General features: G+C 35.8%; 1 protein-coding gene across 2 annotated transcripts in view; it reads left to right on the top strand.

Moving 5' to 3' along the window:
* Positions 1 to 26,708, top strand: part of LOC142340924 (uncharacterized) — a 35,798-nt gene extending 9,090 nt beyond the window's left edge. For both annotated transcript variants that reach the window (XM_075391702.1, XM_075391703.1), the window contains exons 3-6: positions 2,871 to 3,009; positions 9,497 to 9,708; positions 15,526 to 15,847; positions 26,042 to 26,708. In XM_075391702.1, coding sequence (XP_075247817.1) covers positions 2,871 to 3,009; positions 9,497 to 9,708; positions 15,526 to 15,847; positions 26,042 to 26,602 — 1,234 coding nt within the window. In that variant the 3' untranslated portion in view covers positions 26,603 to 26,708. The remainder of the gene's footprint in view (positions 1 to 2,870; positions 3,010 to 9,496; positions 9,709 to 15,525; positions 15,848 to 26,041) is intronic.
* The last annotated feature ends 299 nt before the right edge of the window (positions 26,709 to 27,007 follow it).

The following is a 27,007-nucleotide window of genomic DNA, read 5'->3' as shown; positions in this document are numbered from 1 at the left end:
ACAAACCTCTTAAGGACAAGCCACCTATCACATCAATGGGATTACAAAAAGACTAGATTTATGCTATTCAGTATATTGTTAAATAGGTTAGGATTTTATAAGCTTCGAATCGGTATACATTAAAATTTGACTTGACGTTTTGGTTTCTGACTGAATTCGTCCTTTTTGTAGTCGTATGACATTCTGGATAATGAATGATCTGAATGGATTTTATAAAAGTAAAGATCACACCAGTTAAAAAATCAGTATTTTCTTTGTGGTCTTCATGACTTCGAACTTAACTGCTTTCAATATGTATAAAAATTACTTTTGAAGTTTCACCCTTTTGTTTTTGGTTTGCTTGCTTATCATTTTCAATAAAGGCAGGCCCACATTTTATTCTGGTTAATTGCAAGTCAATTGGTTTAGCTTAGTTTTCATCTAATGTTTGAGTTTTTGATTAATTTTTTTAAAATAGATATTAGGTTTTGGTTTTATGATATGCTTCTTCTTTATTTGATTTTTTATTGTCTCTGACTCCCCCTAATGGTAGGTATGATCGGTTCGCTAATGAGTTGTTAATAATTATTTAGAGTGGCTTAAGATTAACGGGTTTTTTGAATGAAGACACCTAATGCTTCCATAAAAAATTAATTTTTAAGAGGTTTCTAACTGCTTCTCAATTGGCAGACAATTAAGTTAAAAACCGTGTTTGATTTTACCAGTGTTCAAATTTTCAGTTTTTGGAATTTTTCCAAGTTTTGATATCTTTTTTGATGTCATTTCCAAATAATTTCTTAGGAGCAAGCCGCCTATCACATCAAAGGGATTACAAAAAGAATTGATTTATACTATTCAGTTTTTTGGTAAAGAGGTTATGATTTTATGGGCTTCGCAACTGTTTACTTTATAAATGGACTTGACTTTTTGGTTTCTGTCTGTATTTGTTCTTTTGTAGTAGTATGGCATTGTGGATAATGAACGATCTGAATGGATTTGTATGAAAGTAAAGATTAGACCAGTCAAAAAATGAGTCTTGACTTAGTGGTCTTCATGACTTCGAACTTAACTGTTTTCAAAATGAGAAAAGTACTGTTTAAGTTTGACCTTTTTGGCCTTGGACTGCTTTTTTATCATTTTCAGTGAAGGCAGGCGCACATTCTTTCAGGATACATGCAAGTAAATTGGTTTAGTTTAGTTTTCATCTGATTCTATTTTGAATTTTTGATTAATTTTTTTAGATGATTATTAGGTTTTGAATTTATGTTATACTTATATTTTTTTATTTGATTTTCTTATTTTCATTGTCTCTTACTCGCCTTAATGATAGGTATAATCGATTCACTAATGAATTCTAATTAATTATGTAGAGTGGATTTTTGAGCTTAACGGGATTTTTGAATAAACACACCGACTTTTTTCGAAAAATAGATTACTTTTTTAAAAAGTTTCTAACTGCTTCTCAATTGGTAGACAATTAAATTACAAAATGTGGTTGATTTTAGCATAGTAATTGTCAACTTTTGTATATAGTTAACTATTACTCTTGTTAAAGGTTTTCAGTTGAAAGCTTGTTAATGTTCTGAGTTATGTTTTAAAGAATTTTTATCAGAAAAAGATAAATTCGCTTGTGTTTTGCAGTTTTAATCTTATTTCTGACTTCTTTTCGCATAGTCTCAGCAATAAGAGAGACGGCATTCTATTCCAAGTGAATTGGAAAGTAGTCTTTTTCCTGTTCTACCATTTTGACGTTGTTGTCACTGATGTTACCATTATTCACAACTTTTGTTTTATTTTAGGACAGTTTCAAAAATTTTGAGATTTTCTTTATCTGTCTTGTCCAATTAACAACTTAATGGCAAACCACGTATCACTGGATAGTTTATTACATTCCTTCGATACTGCTTTCTTCTATAATTGACAGGAGATATTGGTTTCTGACTGTATATGTTTTTTTTTGTATTTGTATGACATTCTGAAAAATGAAAACTCTCAATCGCTTTGTCTAAAGGTATAGATGAATCAAGCCAATTAAAGAAGTCAGCCGTTAGCTAGTGGTTTTTATGATATCGGACATAATTGTTTTCAAAGTGCATAAACATATTTGCTCTTTTTGCCCGTTTTGCTTTTCGTCTGCTTTTTAATCATTTTCGATAAAGGCAATCCCTACTTTTTTCTGGTAAGTCAATTGGACTGGTTGAGTTTTTATCTGATGCTTTTTTGAGTTTTTGATTAAGTTTTGTTAAAAATAGATGTTAGGTTTTGGTTTTAAGTAATGCTTTTGTTTTTTCGATTTTCTGGTTTTTCTTGTCTCTTACTCTGCTTAATGGTAGGTATCATTGGTCCACTATTACTGTTTATTTTATAGAGTGTCTTAAGCTTACCAGGTGTTTTAATTGGATAAATCAACTATTTTCGAACAATATATGAATTTTTAAAAAGTTTTCTATCTGCTCCTCAATTGGTAGACAATTAAGCAAAAAAACGTGGTTGAGCGGGGTCGGAATATTGTGTGCAAACGTACAATACCGCGCCTCCTTGTTTTTTTGGAACAATTTTTATATGCTAATATGGTCATTTTTACAGTTGGCAATTGCAAAATCAAGTTCCATGCATAAATCAGGACACTTTTGTTTGATAACAAATCTTGAATATTTCAACTACTATTTTTGATGGTTTGAAATATTATCATAAAGAACAGTTAATGTTGCCTCATTTTATACATTTTTAATATGATTAAAGAGCTATTTGACGTGGAGTTTGCATCAATGTTTTTAGGCACGTTTCATTGAAATCTTTAGAGAATTAAAGTTTCCTCCTAAAACTAGCATTCAAAACGCTTTTTTACCTGTCCTCTCAAAAGTACATGTGATGGAATTACATTTTTCTAGTTTGGACTCATCTGGCACGACAACCACGTGGAAGGAGAGCTTGGGAGGTGGAGGTGGATTTGGCTTCGGCCAGTTGGGTGCTCTCTACAACAATCTGGACGAGATTGGCTTCATGGGGCTCTGGTCGCAACTTCCAGAGGTAAAGATAATGATTGAATAGAATGATTGAATTGATCCAGCAAAAGTCCAGGTTGAATCTAGCGATAGGTTTCTGAAAAATAATTATTTTGGCCGAGTTATCTCAACTTTTTCTTGAACAAGATAATTTTCTCAATATATAGTTAACTCTCAACATACTACGAAGGCTGAGGATTAAAGGTAGCAAAAAATATATTTCCGTTCAACAAGAGTTTCATTGACATTTTTAATTTTAAATCAAGTGTTTATACTCAAAGCTTTGACAAGCAAAACAACTAGATTTGATATTTAATGAAGCTCGTTTTTGAAATAATAATTGAAGAAACGTTAGTATTTTTTTACACATAGAGTGATAACGCTTGATCCCGCAGTGATAACGCTCGGGTAGCGGGAGGTTATCTTCAAGTTTTCAATTCCCATAATTTCTCTTGTTTGGTTCCTTTATACATCAATAACATCATTTTACCTTTTACATTTCTGGTTACAATCGATTTCTCATTTTTTTCTCGTTACAACTTTTGGCAAAACAACTTACAAAAGGCGGTAAAATCATCGAAGTTAATGTGAGGCATTAATATCCTCGGGGCCCACACAACTTAACCCTAACCTGCTAGGGGTTTGGGATAAACATGCATAAGTTTTACTGCTGGTCTGTTTAATTTGCCTGAAGCAGTCTTAACTTCGCATGACTTAGCTATGTTGTCGGGGCCGCAGAAAGTCCGTGTGACTTGTCCCAGCGGCCAGATTCCTCTTGGTGTGAACTCATCAAGAAGCCAAACGACACCATCCACTTCCAAAGCTGCTTCACGAGACGTCAATTTCTGTCGTTTGTTCAGCGAAGGAACATACTCGGTTAGCAGCCTCTTCCTTCCAAATCTGCTGAAGTCTCTGCTTCACCAGTGTCCATGCCGAATTTTTCAAGGTAAGTGTCTCGTTGAAAACGGCTCCAGGAACATTGCAGAAGGGCCTTCCAAGCAAGAAGTGGTTTGGTGTAAGTGGGTTGTCGTCTTCGTGGTTGCTTCTCACGTGAGTGAGTGGACGCGAGTTGACAAGACACTCGGCTTCACTGACGATCGTGTCTGTTATCCTCTCTGTTATCAATGTCAATTTTCTTCGTTTCACATGTTTAGTTTCTGTATATAAACCAATTCAAGCAAAACATTTCAGCATTCAAGCAAGACATCCTGTCTGTTATCAATATCTGTTTCCTTCGTTTCACATGTTTAGTTTCTGTATATAAACCAATTCAAACAAAACATTTTACATCCGGTTACAATCGACTTCTCTTTTTTTTCTCGTTACAACTTTTGGCAAATCAACTTACAAAAGGCGGTAAAATCATCGAAATTAATGTGAGGCATTAACATAGAGATTATCACAAAATTATCAAATTTACGCACGAGCGATTGAGTAGCTTATTGTTAGGTATTAGAATGTTTGAATTCAACTTCATTTCAAGAAAATTGGATTTTTTGTTTTAGCGATCAGTTCTTTTCCGAACTAAAAATGATCTCCGTGTAGCTCAAGAAACATCAAAGTTTGATTAAGCAAAATTCAGTCGTCAGCCTCCCCGAGTTGGAGAAAGAGTTTTTCTGGTCCTGGCAAATTCAATAATGACAATAGTCTAAAAATGTAGTCAAACAATAATGTCAAACTCTTGGGAGTTTATCTTTCTGTTGCAAAACTCCAGGTTTGAGAAATTTGTCTCAAGATCTGTAGTACAACTACTGTAAACTTCAAAGTTTGTTTCCATGCTGGGAAAACATAATAAAAAACAAAATTCTTCTTTTGATTGAAAAAATCTGTTACAGCGAGCATAGTGCTATGACATTATTTAAGGTTATTCATCGTAATTTAAAATTTTAGCGGCTGCTGCGACATGTAGGTTTCTCTTTGCCTTCCACGTGACTTTTGGCCGGAGATTATGCCAGTTAACGACAGATTCTCTAATTTTTGTTTCCTTATCACGTGTCCCAGAAAATTTAGTTGTCCTTTCCGTATGCTCATTAGAAGGAATATGGTGATATTCAGTGGTTCGAAGCGCATTTTAATGATTTTTCTCTGGTTCTTCTACGAGAGCCTTTGCATTCGGCGAATACACCACATTTCAAACTCACTCAACTTTTCAGCCATTTTTTGAAATGCTTAATGTTTTGGAGTTCTAAGTCAAAATTGAGAAAATAATTTCCGGGAAAAGAAAATTTTTCGTAACAAAAAGCAGATATTCATGTTACAAAGCAAAGATCTCTTTTCGTTGAACGCTTTCTTGGCAAAGGCATTTCTTATTTGTATTTCAACTTCGTCTTATGCATTCCAGTTCAAGGTGGTGCCCATGTAATTCAATTTTTGAACCTGTTCCAATTTCACGTCGTTAACTGAGATGTTCAATGAAGCTATTAGCTCCTTGTTTTTCATGATTTTAGTCTTTGCGGCATTCAACTCTATGCCGTAGTTTTCAGTTTCTTGAGCAACGCGATGTAGGAGCTCACAGTTGCTTCACTGAAGGCCAATAAAATCGTTTATACACACGGTTTGTTGAGCAGTGGTATTTCACAGGCCATTACTATACACTAGTGGGTTACCCCTGGGTTGAGAAATTCATTTGAAATGCTGAGCTAACGAGGCTATGGTAGCAATGGCCAATGGGTAAACACTACATCAACACAAAGAAAAATTGGGTATTACTTTAGAAGTCAGTGCATCTCTGCTAGTTGCAATAGTTGCAATCTTAAATTTTTACTCTTTTAATCAACTGAAACAATCTGAAGGACCATCTGCTCATGTTGCTGGACAACAACTAAATTTTAAAAAGCTCGCACGAACTCTTGTCCAATTAATTAAAAAGCGCAGTTGATTGCATGCCTTTTACTGGCCAGATTGGGGCCAATTCTGATTTTACAAAGGCCAGAATTGCGTCAATTCTAATTTTCCACTTAATGTGGCGTTAATTCGTTTTGTCCTCACCAGTTCTTCGATTTTTACTCAGTAGTAGCCTTTGGCACCCATGGCGTTAATTCGTTTTGTCCTCACCAGTTCTTCGATTTTTACTCAGTAGTAGCCTTTGGCACCCATTTAATCTCACCAGTGACCTTTGGCTCCCATTCGCTGTCACCAGTAGCTTTTGGCTCCCATTTGTTCTCACCAGTAGCTTTTGGCTCCCATTTGTTCTCACCAGTAGCTTTTGGCCCCCATTTGCTGAAATCTGAAACCGAAATTGTGGCACCTTACAAAATTTTTCCAAATTCGATAATTTCACTCAATTTTTTTGAAATGTTAGTATTGACTTGGGAATCAACTTGCCATGTGCGATGCGAGCCTGATATGACGAATACAATTGATTTGGTAATTATTCAGTACTGCTTTTATTTGAAGGAGTTGCATTTATACGTGGCCATTATTGAATAGTACTTGGAGTTCAGTACAGGTAGATTTTAAGTCATTTTAGCCTATAGATTAGAATTTCCTCTTAAAACGATCGTTTTTGGATTATTTCTGAAAACCAGAGCTTTAGGAAAGAATTTCAAAAATATTTGTGTTTACGTTCTAATTCTGCCACCAACAAGTGTTCAAGACCACAAAGATTGCATTCCTGGTAAAAAAAAATCAATTTCAACCATTTCACAATCAAGCTGATCAAAATCTTTAACCTATTATTTCTACTTGTTTTGCAAATTGTTTGAGATGTCCAGAAGCTGGAAGGAGAAAATCATTTGAGATCTGTCATATTTATTAAAAGTTTCTTCCATTTTTTAAAACAGTCACGAAAATCGTGAAGATAACTCGTTTCGAACTAAAAAGTACTGTTTTCTAGCCTGTTTTCCCACACTTGACGTTCTCACTTTCTTTATATTGAGTACCTCATCTACTGGAAATAATTTAGAGGCCAACATTGAAAGCGACTTCAGTAAAACGGCGGAGAGCAATAAAGTCCTCAGAACCGAGTAATTGTTATATGTGAAATGCCATTTAGGATGTGAGAGAGAGAGAAGACAGAATCTTTTCCGATAAAGCTGTTGTTCCTGATCCATTTTAATGCTAATTTGTTCAAAACAACTACTAAAAACTTTAAACAATCGTTCTCGTTTGTCGTTGTTTTGGCCAATATTGCACACTAAATAAAGGTAAGGTAAATTTACAATAAGCTGTAATTTTCTGGCTTGGTTAAGGCAAAGTTAAGAGAACTGGTAAGGTTGGAGTAAAATTTAAGGTTTTTAAAGGCCTTAACTTTTCAGGTAGAATTCAGGTAAACTTAGCCTTAGTTAAGGTGAGTTAAGGAAAGGCAAATCTTCCTTAACAGTTGAGGTGAGTTAGGATGCTTTTTTAAGGTAAAATTACCTTACCTTTATTCAGTGTGTGAAACCCTTCGGAAATTCAACTTCCGCAGATTTTTTAAATTTTTTGAAAATAGTCATTTTGGTTATGATTGTCTTTGCTGGAGTATTGTTTGCTATTGTTTTCAAAAGAATTAAAGATCTCCAATATAGTGAAGAATGTTTTGTTTTAACCCGCTGGTAAATAGTTAGCTAGCTCTAACACTTCTACACCGATTTGCACAGAAATGTTTACGAAATTTCTATTTCGAAATATTTTCAAGTTTATCACTTTCTCTCATTTTTGTTTCATGAATTAATTGGAAATATTGTGGATAATTTGCTTTGTTGAAGGAGCTTTAATTGTTGTTTGTTCAAAAATTCGACCCGATTCACTTCCAGGAACCTCATAAAAAATGAGGTTCATTTCATTTCACCGCATTTTTTATCGGCAAATTTATTTTTTAGTTCTTGTGTATAAAACATACTTACGCATAGTTTAGCCAACATCGCAAGGTGATTTTGCGATGAAATTGACCGCGTTATAGCTCCGATACAGTAAGTTTTTTATTAACTCTGGATTGTTGAGTTTTTGCTGGCTTAATAAAAATCTAAACTTACTTTTCTAATCAAATAAAGCGGAAAACCTTTTTTTTCACTCGTCAAAACGTAATTCAGGTCTCGTTTTGCTATAATTTTTTTTAGTCAAAAATTTTTTTGCGTAGCGCACCTATTCAATTTTTTGTCTGAAGTAATGTTTAATTCTTTATGATAGCATTATTTTTTTAATCTGACAAAAATGTCTCTGGACAGAACATGCGCAGCGCAAGTTTGCTAGGCCCTAAGCGTCAGCCAAAATTTAAAAAAATGAGTACAATGAAAATGATATCAATTGGTTCAGTGTACGGTGAAGCTGCAAGTTTGAAAACAATCTATGAATAAACTTAGGTGTTAACGTGTTTCATGGAAGTCAGGGAAATATTTTCATTCGATGATTAGCTTTTCCTTTTTTGGTTTTAGATAGGACTGTAAAACCAGCAAAAAACAGTTTTTGGTCGAACATAATAAAAAATTAGTGGCCAAAAACAGATTGCCGTTTTTTGGCACAAAGTTTACATCTGTGGGCATCAGAGTGTGGCCTAGAAACATAACTTGTAAGCAGGAGCCAGTCTAAAAAGTTTAACAGCGTTTACACTTCCATCACCACGTATTCTTGAGATTTTCGAGTTTAACTTCGAATTCGTGCACTAATTGTAACTAAGTTAAGGTGGCGGTCAAGCAAGCCGATAGGCAAGCAAGCCGAATTTTGAAAATGAGGTCAAGTAGGCCGAAAAATTTTTGGATACCCGTATTTTAAGTTGCTCCTGGCGGGCCGGTGGGCGCGCTTCGGCTTCGCCGCGATAACCGGCCCGCTATTTCCGGATTACATCCCACAGCGGATGAGAGGCATGGTCATGGACAGCAGTCTGCTGAGGCCCGTACCCACTAGATGTCTAAAAATTGACGCATTTTTGTTTCTTTGGTGCATTAGAATACATTATGCACTATAATACTACGCGCAGTATTGATTGAAAATGTATTATTTCTGATAGATTACATAACTATTACATAACTTTCGGCTTGCTTTTCTGTCGGCTTGCTTGCCTATCGGCTTACTTTGCGTTCGCCCTAAGTTAATTACACGAGCTCTTTTCTGAGAATTTCTATCTTTTAATAATTTTCTGTGTGGAACAATTATTTCAAATTGCAATTTTGTTTCAGTTGCTTGACGCAACCATTTTCAAAATTAATAAGAATTCAGCTATCTGATACTCATTTAATCTCCCCATTGTCACGTTGACGTCAATTATTTCAAAAACGATGGTGTCTTGTGCATAGTTTTATTCTAATCGCTAGAAAGTAGGGTTCAAAAACGCTAAAATAATTTTTTTAGAAATTTGGATCTTACATAAATATCCGTTTCCGTTTGTCTATATAGTTTCCCTCGAGTGAGTAAGACTTAGTATAATATATACTTATAGCTGAGTACTCGAACGCTTATTGTCTTGTACGCCCCTAAATTAAGTTTATTAGACTACCGCTGTTTCATATTCGTTAGCCGTTATGCGGCTTCACGATAAGCCAAAAAGCAGATCAATGTTTATGAAAAATAGATGGATGGATTTGTTTACTTTTCAGATTCCAATCTCGACTGCTACCTTCTTGATCAATGTCTATTGCATCATGGCGTTTATTCTTGCGAAGGAACTGCAGAATATGGAGTTCTACCTGGTTGCAATCCAGACTGTATGTGACCTCATCTTTACAGGATTGGTCGGATTCGCTTTCTTCATCTTCCAGTGCAAGGAGAGCCTGGCCAATGTCTGCTCTGGAAAAACGTTCAACTATGAGTAAGCCTCAAATCAGTGTAAAAAATTGAGCGACCATTCAACGTTTGTCTCCGTAGAATTAATTCTAATCTAAATTAATAAAAAATATGTTGCTCTAGACAACTGTAGACAATATACAGGATTAGCAAAACAAAATGTTTAAATCATTCTCTATTATTGTCAAAGCTCCTTTTTGAAAAAAACTATTCCTTTTGTTCTCTGTTGGTAATTGCTTCGTTTGACTTTAATATGAACCATCTTTATCCGTTTTCAACCTCTTCGGTCGCGGGTTGAGATGAAAACGTGTTTTTGTCCAAGCATTAGTGTCATCGTGAAAAAAACTGCATTTTAACTTTATTCGGGTGCTCATGAATACGAATTTCAAGAGGCTCCTTATGACTGTACCTTGGAGCCCTATATTGGAAACACTTGAATGAGTCCGTTTAAAACAACAGCAAAGCCTTGAGTAATGAAACATCGAATCTTTTCCGTTTGTGCCCCCCCCCCCAGTACGTTATGCTCCCCCCAGTTACAGAGCACGTGCCATTACATAGTAAATCATCATGTAAAAATATGCCACTTGCGACTGAGGGGTGCAAACAATATGCACCCACTAAGCTGGGGGGGCACAAACGGAAAAGATCCGAAACATCCATTGTCAGCAACCAACTCGATTCCGTTCAGTGTTCTACTAAAAAGCTACAATTGAAATTGAGTTCGATTGATATCACTCGGGTATTAGATATAAACTACTGGAGATAAAAATGATCCAGGAGCAAAGTGAAGGCAATCTGGTCGCGGCTTCTCTCTTTTCTTGCAACTACGTGTCCTGTTCCAAGGCAAGCAACGGGGACTAATTACTATGAGTAAAAGGTGGAAAAGATATAAACTTGGACGCATAATGTGTATTTTAATTTGTTACGACTTGAAGAAGATTTTTGGTATTCTACAGATTGATTCTAGCTAAAGTCATGACTTGAATTTTAAGTTTTGTTTTCGAACATTGACTTCCGTTTAAGAGCGTTGACTTCTGTTTTCGAACAATGGATTTAAAAGGAGGCTTAGTTTGTAATGTTTAGTAATTAAGAACTGATGTTGAAATTCAAGGTGACAAGGTCATTTGGAGATTGTTTGATCCCTTGTAAGTCCTTCAAACCTATATAAATTACCCCCCACCCAACTAGCCCCCCCTCCTCCTACCTATATATAACCCCCCACTTACATAAACTACGGACCCCCTCCACCTACCTCCCCGCCCCGCCTTCCTCCACCCCTCCCCCACCTACGCCCAAACCCTCTTCCATCACCTAACTGCAAGCCCTCCCTCACCTGCCCCAGCAACTACCCGCAACCCTGAATCAAAAAATATGTCTGCATTTTCTTAATTACCTAATGTGTTTTGTTGGGCTACTTTTTTGTTTATCTCGTGTCTATTTTTATGTTATGGTTTCACTAAGTTAAAATTAAAGAATATAATGCACGACGTTTAGAGTCGTTTCCCGCATCCTACCGGCCATGTTCTTTTAGCTGAAGTCATGACTTGGAAATTGAATTTTGTTTTCGAACATTGACTTCTGTTTTAGAAAGTTGACTTCTGTTTTCGGAAAATGGACTTTAAAAATAGCTTAGTTTGTAATGTATAGTAATTAGGAGCTGTTGGTAATAGTCACAGTTAAAAAATCAATTCAAGAGTTTTGATCACATATAAGCCCCTTCAACCTATCTAAAGTACCCCCTCCCCCAATTGGATCCCCACACATCTACCCCCACCCCACAACTACCCCACCCCCCTCCCAAACACATATGTAGCCCTCACATCTACCGCCACCACCCCCCCCCCCCCCCAACCTATCTACCACATTTGTCACTAAAAATTGATTTTTTTCACACTATATATTGTTTTTTATCCCTTTTTTCATTTTTTTAAACAGGTACGGTTAGATAAGAGTTTTTATTACACGACTCTTAGAGTTATTCCCGGCAATCTACCGGCTATGTTTTCTCTTCTTTTGTGACCTGTTTCGGGTAAATTGCTGGATCCAATAACATAAACAACGCCTGAAATTAATAGTTCAAGTCGTCAAAGGCATTGCTGGCGTTAAATCTTCCAAAACACAGCTCATTGCGGACCAATGTGCATTTTATATAGATTGTTATTCGGATAGTAGCTGGAACAATTTTTTAACGTCAAAATGTTGTTGAGTATCACCGAATAGAAAAAAATTTCACCACTGATAACAAAAAGATTATTATTGAAAACAAATTGACTCCATATTTTTGACTGAATGAACGTGTTCCACAGAATCTAACAAAAGAACAAACAAAAAGGAAAAAAGAATCTGCAGAAACGCAATAGTTTTATCAACGATTTAATGTTTGTTGCAAAACCAAAGTCATCAAAAACGAATATTAAAATTATCAAAAGTTTGGCTATCTAAAATAATATGCCAACTAGTCAAAGTGACGGATACAGTAACGTCATTGGTTTGCAAAAATTAGAAAAATTACAAATTATTACACTTCTATTATAACTGAATTTTTTCAACGCTCAAATTTATTTGGGGAGAGGAACTTCATGCTGCCCTGACTTTCTTTATTTGTGTCAGTATTGAAGGATGGATATCTTTTGCGAAGGGATGTAAAAACTGGTACCATTCAAAATTTTTTTAAAAAATATTAAATCCCTGTCGAAAATTTAAAAAAAATTAATTACGATGTCTTAATTTGTCATAATTTTTCTTTTTTGCGAACTTTTTGAACTCAATATACGCTTTTGGGCATTAATAACATTAGGATAAACAAAAAATGGACTGCACAATCTCATAAAAATGGGATTAATTATCAAGCAGAATTAAAAGTGATCTGGAAAGACAAGCTGATATATGACAAAATTTCCGATTAAGAAGTAAAAAAATATATTGGTAAAATCATTTCTTCTTTTTATCTCAAAATTTTTTTGCTTTGTTAAAACTCCATTTGTTAAAACTTTCAAAATTGAGAATAGTTCTTATATATCTGCAACTGTTTTGGGGACATCCTCACTAAGTAATTGTAAAGGAAAAAAATAATTCAAATGTGCTTTAGACAAAATTTTTTCGAGAATATGACAATCTTCATAAACATCTGCTACTTGAAGGTCACACTTTTGTAGGAAAGCACACAATGTAGGAAAAAAATAAATCGACAAATGCATACTTTAGTTGCAAATGAAATTATTGTCAATATCAACATTGACATTCCGTGGAGTAATATTCTGTTTTAATGCCAATCCCCAATTAACTTAACCAGCGGCGGTACCTGAAACTTTTCATTCCACGTAGTCTGTTTTGATTTAGTACAGTTTAATAGAACGAAAACAATAGGCCAGTGGCATTTTTCAGTCTTAAGTCTCCCTTTAGTCTTATACTTTGTCTAAAACTGATGTTTTTCACATCCATGAACAAGGAAACTTTCAGAGGAAATTCTTCGAATTACTATGAAATTTTACAAAAATTTACAATTGCATTTGAAAACAGAATCCAGTCATGTTCAGATAAAAACGTTCCTCTTGTTTTGATTGTCTTGTGCTGCATTGCTTTATTTGAAAACTTCTTGATTCATTAGAGCAGTTTTAATCAATTCTTCTCAGAACTTACCAAAGTGTTTTTTCTCACTCAATTTTGCTTATGTAAAAATTGTCCTAAATTAAATAGAGAACTATTTTTGAGCTTCGGCTCATCTCAACTCAGTCAGGTACTCTAACAAGGTTTTAAATGTAATTTTTTACCGTTACTTAGACCACCTATATACAAGGTTTATCAGTACTCTAACAAAAGATGAAAAATTCCAACTCACGAAGTATATTTTGATACAGTACAGTGCTAAAGAGCCATGCCAATGAAAAAATGAATTGTTTCAACCTTAACTGGTTTTTAGTGAAACACTTCGTCAGATACTGATTCTTCAAATCAAACATCCCAAACTCCGGTTTTCAAAAATTTTGTAAACAATTCGATACACATGAAAATATTCGTCTTGTCACTATCTTTTTGTTTGATTGCAAGGTTTTGGATCTTTTCCGTTTGTGCCCCCGTAAGTTACGCATCCATCAGTAAAAGAGCACGTGCCATTACTTAGCAAATCATTATGTTAAAATATGGCACATGGTTCTGGGGGTGCAAATAATATGCACCCACTAACCTTGGGGGACATAGACGGAAAAAATGCAAAGTTTTCAGCACTTGATTCGCATCCTTTGATTTAAAAAGATCCTTTGAAATCACTTCTTCAGTCTTAGTGCTGCGTCGAACTTCTTGGTATAAAAACTACTTGGTTAAGCAGGGCACCTTTTCAATTGTTTTCCTCAACAATGACCAAAATGATTTTTGAGCTGTCACTCATTTTCTACAAATTGCATTGGTACTCTAGAACAGTTACAGAACTGTTTTTGATGCCTCATTGATTACAGCGGGCAGGGCTTCGTTTTGTACCGGATTTGCCACCGGGGTCTCAACTCCACCCGAAACACTAGTCAATTTGTACATGGAGACGTAGTTCTCTAACTATTAACTAAGTCAAAACTTTGGACTGATTCTTCTACAAAAAGCGTAAAAAGTTCAGAAATGTAAAAATTTCGGATGACCTTGAGCTACAGTTTTTTTTCTCCAGATTCCAAGAAAATTTTGAATACATTCACTGACAAAAGTAAACGCACAAAATTCTGTTTTTTGAAGTCAATTTTAGTCAACATAACTTTGGCCGTTCCTTTTGATTTCTATGTCAATCGACGAATAGTCATCATCAGTTTATTAGTTCTGTTTTTGGCTAAACTGACAATCTTCCTTTCAGAAAAAATCCAGATATAAGTTGGCCAGCTTTCCATAAGCAGCTTTCCATACGAAAAATCTTGAAGAGTGCATTTTAAAAACATAATGTTGAGGAACAGAGCAATCACTACATTCTGATCGGTGTTTACTCCTCTCATTCAAATCAAATGTTAAGTTTAGCAAGGCCGTAGGTCACATAACTGCAAGTAGCGAGAGCAGGGGACAAACGACTTCAAAATATTTGTCTAAGAAATAATAAAAGTAATGGCCTGATATTAAAGTAACAACTCTACAGTTCTACTTGATAGTTTAATTTCGTGTTTTGTCATTGAAATGGATGTGCCTTGTGATTGTGTTTTGCTAATTGTAAATCAGAAAACATGTTTTAGTCGATTTTATACCGAAAAGTGTCTTTGATCCACTTTGCCCTCTTTTGTTTAAAGACTATCACCTTTCTTAATTTTTTGATGTTTTGTGCCGGAATCCATAAAAAATTGGGTTGAGGTGATTTACAAAACTCTATTGGTGGTTTGAATTGTATTTTTTTTTGATATATGACCATCAGAAATGGATTCGAGAATCCGAGGACAAAAACGTTTGCTTAAATGCAAAAAGTCTTGAAAAGAGCAACTTAAAAATATAATGTCCAGGAAAAGAGCAATCACAACACTTTGATTACTTTTTACGCCACTCAATTACAGTGAAATTTATAGTGCCGTGTTTAACCATGATACTGGCAAGTTTTATCAAGAAATTTTCTTGATATTGCTTGATAAGATCATGGCAAGATCTTACCAAGATGTACCAAGAATTTTTCTCCTATCAAGATCTTGGTAAGATAACCCATGTTTTGTCAATAATGTCAAGATCTTGAATGTCTTGGCAAGGTGTATCAAGTTTCGTTTCACTGGGAGCTGTATTTTGGGTCCCACGTGAAATCTGTTAAACTTGCTCATAAATTTGTTGTATTCACAATGGGGGGCGGTAGTTTGTGGGGTTACACTAATCAAGGTGAAAAATGAAATCGTTTCAGCTCACGTGCACACACTGTATGCCCTGCTGACAGCTGGATTGAAAGATTTGCGTACTCTGATAATTTTATTGAAAAGATTGGCCCGTATAGTAAACAACTTCAGAATGCCATGGAAAATTTCCCCCTTTATTCCCAATGCTTTCTAATGGTGGGAATGAGCTTCGAACGGTGGGTGAAGGTGTGCAGACCACACGAGGTCAAGACTATCCTCTCGAAACGGAACCAGATAATTTTGTATGCTGGAGTGTCCTTGCCTACTGTTATGATTCCAACGTTGCTTCTGTGGGACCTGCTATATTTTGGACCCGATATGCAATATCGAGTCTGCTTAGATAGAATAAATTCTGCCAAATAAATGTGTGCATAATAACCTATAACTTGGCAGACATTTTAAAACGCTTACCACTAATTCTTGGAATAAAATTTTTGGAGTGCTAAAGTTCGAAAATCATTAACGGCATATAAGTTTTTGGTACGATCTTTGTTGGTTTTGATAAGCTTGGAATTCTAAGGTTGATAACAGAAAGAAATATGATAAAGGTCCTGTCAAAAAAGTGCAATCGGCCGATAGCTAGAAAACGAAAAAAAATAGTAGTATAGCTCAGAAATACGATGGGTAATCTGCATTCGAGTCCGTCAAACACCATGCTGTTCCTCCTAATAGGAAAATGAGAAAACTGTTTACCGTTGGTGCACATCCGCAAATATATATGTTTTCACAGTCACAACTAATCTAAATAACTTTTCCAAAGTCTATAAAAACTGCCGAACACCTGCAACAACCATCATTAAACCATGAAGGTGGCTAAGCATACAAAGCGTCATAAAAGAAAACAACGTCGCAGAAAGAAAAAATATTTAAAATTATAAGAAACTGGCACCTTTTCAGAGAAAGCAGAAAATCTAAAACTTTATTAATAACCCGTAAATTTTCAGTGAATGTTGAAGATCTTAAGCATCGGAAGAAAATTGTTTAAAGATTGCTGATATATCAAAGGTTCGTGAAAAAACATTAATTTTTCAGACAATGCTTGCTCACAATGCATGCATCCTAACTATCTAAAAATTTTATTACGAAACTAGTATTTTTTCGCAGCCATAGAAAACTAGGATTGTTTCACATAATTCTGAACATCAAAAAGTTTGTTAGAACCAGTAAATTTTCAAAAAAAAATTAAAATTATTTAAAATGCTGAACATCTAAAGCAAATGTCAGTAACGTTTCCAAGAAGATCTAAACTGTAATGAACGACCAGTAAATTTTCAAAGATCTTTCAGAAAAAAATTGTTTTAAGGCGAAGTCAGAACGTCTTATAACGTACGATTCGTTTTAGTAGAAACAGCCCCTCTCCACTTATGGCGGACGGGAAAATGAATTCCATGCCCGGAGACGATTTTTTCAATATATACAAATTTTGAATACAGTCAAGTATAGAGAGGCCTGTGCATTTTAGCATGGAAAAAACATTGGCATATAGTTCGTCAAAGTCTAAGCAATTATAATTATTTTTAAACTGCTTTGATAAGCTCGAAAATCATTAACGGCATATAAGTTTTGTGTACTATCTTTGCTGTTTTTGATAAACTTGCGATTTCTAAGTGTGATAACAGAAAGAAATATGATAAAGGTCCTGTCAAAAAAACCATCTACCGATTAAAAGAAAACGACGAAAAAATATTGTAGTGTAGCTCAGAAATACGATGAGTAATCTGCATTCGAGTCCGTCAAACAACATGTTGCTCCTCCTAATAGGAAAATGAGAAAACTGTCTACCCTTGGTGCACATCCGCAAATATATATGTTTTCACAATCACAACTGATCTAAATAACGTTTCCAAACTGTAAATAAAAACTGCTGAACACCTGCAACCACCATCATTAAACCATGAAGGTGATTAAGCATGCAAAATGTCATAAGAAGCCAGCAACCTCGCAGAAAGGAAAAATATAAAAAATTAAAAGAAACTGGCACCTTTTCAGAGAAATCGGAAAATCCAAAATTTTATTAATAACCAGTAAATTTTCAGTGAATGTTGAAGATCTTAAGCATCGGAAGAAAAAAGTTTTTGAAGATTGCTGATAAATTAAAAGTTTGTGAAAAACCATTATTTTTTCAGACAATGCTTGCTAACAATGAATGCATGCTAACTATCTAAAAGTTTTTTTTTACGAAACTAGTATTTTTTCGCAGTCATGAAAAACTAGGGTTTTTCACATAATTCTGAACATCAAAAAGTTTGTTAGAACCAGTAACTTTTCAAAAAAAAATAAAATCATTTAAACTTTTGAATTTTTGGAGAATGAGAATGCTGAGCATTTAAAATCTCATAACCATTAACCTTTCAAACATCATAGGAAACAAAATCAGTGCCTTTTCAGAGAATGCTGAACATCTAAAGCAAAAGCCAGCGACGTTTCCAAGAAGATCTAAACAGTCATGAACGACCAGTAAATTTCCAAAGATCTTTCAAAAATATGTTTGAAGGGGAAGTCAAAACGCCTTATAACGTACGATACATTTTAGTAGAAACAGCCCCTCTCCACTTATGGCGGACGGGGAAATGAATTCAGTGCTGGGAGACAGTTTTGTCAATATATACAAATTTTGAACACAATCAAGTATGGAGAGGCCTGTGCATTTTAGCATGGAAAAACCAGTTACACATAGCTCGTCAAAATCTAAGCAAATATAATTATTTTTGAATTGCTTTGATAAATTGTGGCGGCTCGAGCCGTGAGACCGAATCAAGCATTAGGAGATGACTCCTCAAAATTTCTAGTTTTGGCTCAAATCCAATCCTAACCGATCCAAGACTGCTCGCGCAATTCGAGTAAGGATGCCAAAAATGCCACCCAATCTTGTGCCGCCACAGACCCCGTTCCAACCTGAGCCAAGTTTCGGTCAACAAATCATAGCCTCAGAAGTAATTATTGCGCCTCCACCAACAAACCAACTAACAGAACTAACGTTATCTTCTACTTCGGCACCATTAGAAGCATTGCACCAAGTTCTTCCACAATCAATAAAGAGGACACGGAAACTAATTTCACACAACCTTCCAGGAAACGTCGTACTGGTGATGTTGAATCAGTGCAACCTTCTCTAATCCAAAAAAATGTGGATACTGCGGCTCATGTAGAGCCAAATCCAAATGCATTTCCCTCGCCAGTCATAGAAGAAATTTCTCCAACTGACCCTCGCATCTGCCCAGCAAATCAGAGTCCACCAGTGGAATTGATAATTGATGAAAAGGATATGTAATATCAAACTCTCCACATTTAAAACGCGATACAGTATTATTTGTGACTAGCTATGATAACCAGTAAATATATTGTTGATAACTATTTACCAGGTGAAAAGGTATTAGTATACAAACAAAATTGTTATTATAATTTTCATGTTATGCAATTATAATTTTCACCAAAAAGGGAGAATTGTTGTTCATAATCAATTTATTTGGTCCAGAAAAATTATTATACGATTTACTTCTTTAATGTTTGTACCTAATCTTGAAGGACGTATTACAAAGTCATCTTAAGTTCACTGTCTTCCGCCTTTCATTTCACATATTATGTCTGTTGCCCTAATTCCCTCAATGGGAATTATTTGTTCATATTTGTTATGACTTCTTTGTCGCTAACTTATTATAAACTTCACTCTTTTAGTTTTGCATGTAGAGTACAGTTGCTCAATTCAACTAATTTCTTATCAATCGTATATAGTATCTGAGTAGAATAGACAAGTGTCAGATAAGCGATTCGCTCAGCGAATTCAAATACAAAATCGTGTTAAGTGCACTCGCCGCACAAGTAAACTCAACAGAAATTCTAATAGTGATTCGCATTGCAAAATCAAGTACACAATTTTGATGGTGTACAAAATGGCGCAGCCAGCAACGCAAAAGCATCGAACCCCACTTGGCGTCGAACCCTTCTGGAAAAAATCTAGTGCAGACCCTCCTTTGAAGTAAGAAAAACAGCAGATGCCGGCGAAATTTGCTGTTCTTGCGAAGGAGAATATTGCATTGGATACTCTGCTTGAATCAAAGCCCGAGAATGTTCAACCTCTTTTTGAACCGATCTACAAGAGTATAACAAGTTCGTCAGCCCAATCAAAATGAGAACGTCTTGCTAGAAATGCACAAATGAAAATGAACTGGGAGAACCGATTTCAGAAACAGATGGAGATAGGGATCACGTGTGGAGAAAAGCCAAGGACACAAGCAGATCGCAAGACAGTATCTATGTTATATCTCAATTTGGGCGCCAAAGAAAGACGGATCAGATGTAACAGAAACCCGCACCTCAAGATGAACACATTAACAACGGTGGAACTTTGGCAAATCATGGAAACTACGTTCATTGGTCAGCGTAACGTTACCTTTGATAGGTACATGCTCCTCACCACCAAGCAGTCAAAAGGGGAATCTATTGAACATTTCTTTGGCAAACTGAAGGAATTGTCCGAGAATTGCGATCTTGGAAATCAAAAAGATACCCTCATCAGAGACCTCTTCATTGCCAATATGCAAGAACCCGAAATTCAACGAGAATTACTTAGAGAAACTCTCGAACCAGCACAAGCACTACGCTTAGCTATAAATATGGAACTCGGACAAAGAAATCAGTTACAAATTTTGAACGCACAACCCGCGTCGCATGTGAATGCAATAACTCCACAACGGCCTTTTCTTCAATCGAATCAACAACAAAATGTTACAGCCCCAATTCGACATATGAATCAACTATGCCGAAACTGCGGCCTCACTTGGTTAGCAAATCACAAGGAGAAATGTATTGCGAACGGCAAGACATGCAATATTTGTGGTTTGCAGAATCAGTTTTCGCGTGTATGTCGTAAACCGAAGTCTTCATCTACTAAACCAACTCGTTCCAATGTTAACTCAATTGATGAAACTACAACCGAACAGTCTGTTAATGCAATTCAAAATATCAATTATAACCCTGTGAATCAGACTATGATAGTTCGGACGACAACGTGGTAGCTAGCAATGCCAGATCTACAGTGCAAATTGAACCCAAAGGTACAGTCTTACAGATCAGAAATACCAAAGTAGGACTTCTCCTTGTCTCCTGGAGTGTGTGCAGCATCCTAAACGACTCACTCGCTACTGAAGTAATCAATAATTCTACACTTGCACGACGGCTAATAACAACACCTGCACAGGCGCTCAAGACCTTTGCTAACGATCCAATACACGTCATCGGAATGATGCAAGCACCGGTAGAAAGTAATGGTTGGCGGATTGAAGACGCCGAATTTGTGGTTGTTAGAGATGGATTGAAACCACTCATTGGCAGAGACTTTTTTGCAGTCCTTGGAATTTTAATCACTCAGACTATTTGTTTTGATGAAGGTAGTATGGTCAACACTATCAGAACTCAATGCCCATTCAAAACACACATAGCAAATCAATTTCCTCAAATTATTTCACGCATTGGCAGATCAAAAGTCCACATTGTTAAATCTAAATTTCACAAGAATTTTCAGCCTAAACATTAAAATGGTCGAAGATTACGCATTAATTTACAAGAACGAGTTAATAGTGAAATTAAAAAACTTCCTGAAAAGAACACATAGAAAACTTTAACAACTGTTCCGATCAAAATTTCTTTTCTCCAATCCTTATTACAGTTAAAAGACACCGCCAAACATTGCAACTTCAATATTGTAAGCGGTGATATGACAGGCACATATCGATTTAAGACTGCCTTTTACGGACTTACAGACATGCCTGACGAGTTTCAGAAGGCGATGGATCATAAATTAATCGTCCTTAAAATTACATTTTCCTTGATGATATCTTTATTGTACGCAAAGTTTCAGAAGAAGATCCATTGCAACTTGTAACAGATTGCCTTAAAAATTTAGATGCAGATAACCTTCGTATAAATCTTTCCAAATGTCACTTTGCGAAACAACAAATTTCATGGTTGGGGTATAATATTACTCAATCAGGAACATCGCCTCTTGAATCTAAAACTTCTGCAATGCTTTCAATGCAACCACCTAATACACTAAAAAAATTACGCTCCTTCCTTGGTTCGGTTCACTATATTAGCAAATTTATCCCCAATCTAGCACAACTTGCTATCCTCTAAGACCCCTTCTTCGTAAATCTACAAAAAATATCTGGACCGACGAATACACCATACATTTTATTGCTATAGAAATACGAATGGCGAATCGCACAGAAAACACTCATTATAACCCGCAACTTGAAACATGTATAAAATTTGATGCTTCTAGTTCCGGCGTAGGAGCAGCATTAGAACAATTGACAGTTAATGGTTGGAATCCGATTTCATTTGCATCTAGGTTTTTGAATAGTAACAAAGAACGCTACAGCATCAATGAGCATGTATTTCTTGGAGTTGTCTGGTTCAGAGACAACTCTATATTTCAAAAATTATCTTTACGGTAAAGAATTTTCCATCATAACTGATCATCGAGCCCTTCTTTCAATTTTAAAAGAACAAAGAACCAATAAATCCTATAACAGTCGCTTATCACGATGGGTCGATTTGCCTTTTACCCTATCAATTTAAAATAGAACATTTAACAGGCGCAAAAATGGGAATTGTTGACTATATATCCCGCAACCCTTATCAACCTGCAAGGAGTATTTCTAAATATGACAAAGAATTTTCAGTTGCAACATTATCCCTAATACAAGCTGATGCAAAATTACTTCGACAAGAAAAAAATATTTCGGCTGTTAAACTTAATAAATATTATCTAGATACTAAATCTGACATACAAACGTCTAGTACTCAACATACTAATTAAGTACTGAATGTAAATTCCGTTATGCCTAAATCGTTAATACAAAACAATATATCACTCGCTCCGCAAAGTCCTGGTTCAGATTTACCTCTAAAACATAACCATAATTCAGATAGTGAACACGCAATGCGCGTACGCCTAACTCAAAATAATTCAACATTCGCCAAGCAAAAGTCTAATCCAAATTTCATTCCCTTTAATTGTACAAATTTTGATAGCACACACGCATCGCTGGTAACTGTAACTCAAAATCATATAACCTGCTCAGCAATTTAATACTTTCAAACGAAATACTCCAAATCATAATGTTTCTGATTGTGATTTCGATCAGCGAGTACGCTTTACTCAAAATAAGGTAACACTCACCGGGCATAATCCCCTTTTATAAAATCAACAACATATTACGCGCAACTCAAATGCTTTATTTGCAATTTACACTAGTAAACACCAAATTAAATCCCAACTTGCATCGCATAGTACAAATACTATAAATACTCCGCTACAAATTGAGTCTCAAATAGCACTATTTGAGACGCAAAACACCAGAAAGGCGTCACTCCCTTACCAAAATCAGCATCAATTCAAGGAATTAAGCCACTTTAACTTGTCAATCACAAATAAGACTCAAATTCCTTCCCCAATTAGCACTCAAAAGTCACATACTTTAAAAATTTCACTAGCTCAATTGACAAACAACAAAAATTCGCTTTTTGCCCAAACTTAATCTGAAATTAAGTTGTCTTCTCACTCAGTTAATTTAATTGAAAATTTACCAAACTCATTAAAAACGAGCCAACAACTGTCCGCAATGAAAGGCAAATAAACCTCTACTCGATCTACCCGAACTTCGCCTCGCGTTTCCTTCACGGATAACGCAACCCAAAACACGCCTCCCCAATCACCATCTCATTCAAATATCAGCACCCCACTCACTGATAGCCCTCAAGTCTTATCCTATGATAAAGTGATTGGGAAAGTATTTAACAAAACTTTGATCGCCTCCCTATCGAGCAAAGATGCAGTGCTCAAAGAAGTCAGGGACTGCATCATTTGCTCTGACGAGGCACGTTTGAAGGAACTAAACCCCTACCTGCATAGCTATTGTCGAAATTTGCATGTAAGCGATGGTTGCGTTTGCATGGATGAGAAGGTGGCCATACCAAACGCCTTGAAAGACCCACTCATCGAGGACCTTCATGCCAGTCACCCGGTTATCTGGTGGATGATATGTATGGCCCAGCATTGTTGGTGGCCACACATGAATAGAGACCTTTTAGTTCGAGCAATAGAGTGCAAACCTTGCACTGCAGTCGGTAAAAATTTAAAATCTATGATTACCGCAAAGCAATTTCAAGCACATAAACCATGTATAGTCACGAACCAAGTGATACAAATAGATTTTGCAGGCCCTATTAATAATTAAAAAGATCATCAAATTTATTTTTTTGACATGTATTGATAGACTTTCCAAGTAACCCTCTGCCGAATTTTTTGATAATGCAAATGCTTCTATTTTAGTTAAATTTATAGATAATTATATACAAATTCACGAAGCTCGTTGTCTTATAGGAAATCAAGTGAAATATTTTTGCACAAAAAAATAATGAAATTTTAACCCCAGCTCCAGCATATGATCACCGAGCTATAGGTTTAGTAGAACGTTTAATTAGTACAACTGAACAGCGTCTTGCATGTATAAAAGAAGCAAATAAAAATTCAAACTCGTTCACCGTTAAAGCAGCACTAAAATCAATTATCTGCCAACTCCGCATATTTAAACATAAAACTACTAAAATTTCCCCTTTCAAATCACACTTTGGGCGAGAAGCCAATACTCCGCTTAGCAGTATTAGTACTGAACCACATTCTTCTGATTTAATTTATGAGAAAATTTTAAATAATTTTTTAGAATGAAGAGACGGTCACAACCAATGAATTGCCACCAGAAGTTCATTGGGGAAATTATCGCAATGACGAAAAAGTCGAAAAGAACATGTGCACGGCCACTAGTGAAGCGAATCTCGCTTCTTACGCTCGACAAAAGCTCACCGCCCTATATTTCTCAAGGAGCATACAGTGCAGTTAAATATTGCCCGCAAGAAGCACCCGAATAGACTGTCCAAAAAGAACGTTGACGGGATATATGAAGTGTTATCCCCTGGTTCGGTCGTGCAGAAGTCTCATCAATTCACGTCAGTGATTTGTGAACCTGGGAAGCTGGATGTCACTGTCAGAAACAGCGTCATTGCCAAATTTGGAACCCGTGATGAACGGAAGACCAAGTTAACCAAGTACATTAATCGTAGAGGACCCAGAGTCTATGAAAAATCAACAGAGGCCAAAATACTTAGCCACTTAAAAGAATTCACACAAATTTAGAAGGCGACCGCAAGACGAAACACCGCAAACGTGATACGGCAAGCAGTGTCTCATCTAACCGATCCAAGACTGCTCGCGCAATGCGAGTAAGGATGCCAAAAATGCTACCCAATCTTGTGCCGCCACAGACCCCGTTCCAACCTGAGGCAAGTCTCGGTCAACAAATGATAGCCTCAGAAGTAATTATTGCGCCTCCACCAACAAACCAACTAACAGAACTAACGTTACCTTCTACTTCGGCACCATTAGAAGCATTGCACCAAGTTCTTCCACGATCAATAAAGAGGACACGGAAACTAATTTCACACAACCTTCCAGGAAACGTCGTACTGGTGATGTTGAATCAGTGCAACCTTCTCTAATCCAAAAAAATGTGGATACTGCGGCTCATGTAGAGCCAAATCCAAATGCATTTCCCTCGCCAGTCATAGAAGAAGTTTCTCCAACTGACCCTCGCATCTGCCCAGCAAATCAGAGTCCACCAATGGAATTGATAATTGACGAAAAGGATATGTAAAATCAAACTCTCCACATTTAAAACTCGATACAGTATTATTTGTGACTAGCTATGATAACCAATAAATATATTGTTAATAACTATTTATCAGGTGAAAAGGTATTAGTATACAAACAAAATTGTTATTAAAATTTTCATGTTATGCAATTATAATTTTCACCAAAAAGGGAGAATTGTTGTACATAATCAATTTATTTGGTCCAGGAAAATTATTATACGATTTACTTCTTTAATGTTTGTACCTAATCTTGAAGGACGTATTACAAAGTCATCTTAAGTTCACTGTCTTCCGCCTTTCATTTCACATATTATGTCTGTTGCCCTAATTCCCTCACTGGGAATTATTTGTTCACATTTGTTATGACTTCTTTTTCGCTAACTTATTATAAACTTCACTCTTTTAGTTTTGCATGTAGAGTACAGTTGCTCAATTTAACTAATTTCTTTTCAATCGTATTTAGTATCTGAGTAAAATAGACAAGTGTCAGATAAGCGATTCGCTCAGCGAATTCAAATACAAAATCGTGTTAAGTGCACTCGCCGCACAAGTAAACTCAACAGAAATTCTAATAGTGATTCGCATTGCAAAATCAAGTACACAATTTTGATTGTGTACGACAATCCCTTTGAATAGAAAATTTCCCCTTTTTCTACTTATGTGGGACCGGAACATTAATTTCTCAAAAACACTGGAGAGGATTTCACCAATATATGCAAAATTTCAATACAATCAATGAAGCTGCTTGTGATGCATTTTAGCATTGAAAGAATAGTTACATATAGCTAATGAAAGTCTAAGCAAAACTTACAGCTGGAAAACGTTGAATTGCAATGTCCCGCTTGCATAATTGAATCGAAGCCCTACCTCAAACACGGAATGCAGATATCCGTTACCTTGATCAGCATTGCAATATCAGGCTTATTCTACTTCAAAATTGTTCAAGCTTTCAAAACAATTCGCCAAACAGCTCGAAGCAAAACCCTTACGAAAGCCTTCATATTTCTTTGGGTTTCTTGGGTAGTTTGTGTACTGCCAAGTTTAATTTTTGAAACCTACATGACGCACGTTAAACTAAGTAAGAGTCACTATTATACTTATTATACTTGGGACACTAATGAGTTTCTTATGGAAATGAGCAAAATTTACGGGAACTGGAATTCTTACATGCGAACTCTGGCCGCTATTAACCCAATATTCCGGGTTTTGAAGCACTCGTATGGGTTTATAAACTCGCTTTTGCTAATTATTCTGCTGCGTCCGTTCAAAGAACCGGTTCAGAATCTGATTCGGCGGCTGAAATTCAGGAACAAAGAAAATGGAACCGAAAAAGAAAAGCAGGCGGAAAAGGAAAATGCAGCTGAAATGTCATAAGTTTAATCTAGCGTTTAACATCTTTCCGTTTCCCATCAGAATAAATTGACATTCCTAATCTCCGATTCCTAATTCCTGATATTAATTAATTATTCTTATACGATCATTTTAGTTGCGGCTTTACGCCTACGGACTAAAAAGCAAACCAAATACTAATCTGGTGGAATACATGTGCTAGGCAGGCCTTTTTTCAGTCAAATTTTAACTTGTATGCATCGTACAGAAAAACAAGAAAAATCATTTTGTAGTCCTTAGAGGCTACTGTTCATTTTGTTCAAAAAATTTACAAAATTTATCACATATTGAAAAATGGGGGCTAATTAAATAACGGAAAGAAAACAGGAAAAGGGAACATAAGTAGCATTGGGGGTGTTTGAGAGAAGATTTGATACATTTGTCGTGTTA

This window comes from Convolutriloba macropyga, chromosome 6 (genome assembly GCF_964194025.1).
Source record: "Convolutriloba macropyga chromosome 6, txConMacr16.3, whole genome shotgun sequence".
Lineage (NCBI taxonomy): Eukaryota > Metazoa > Xenacoelomorpha > Acoela > Convolutidae > Convolutriloba > Convolutriloba macropyga.
This window is presented reverse-complemented; position numbering and strand designations above follow the sequence as displayed.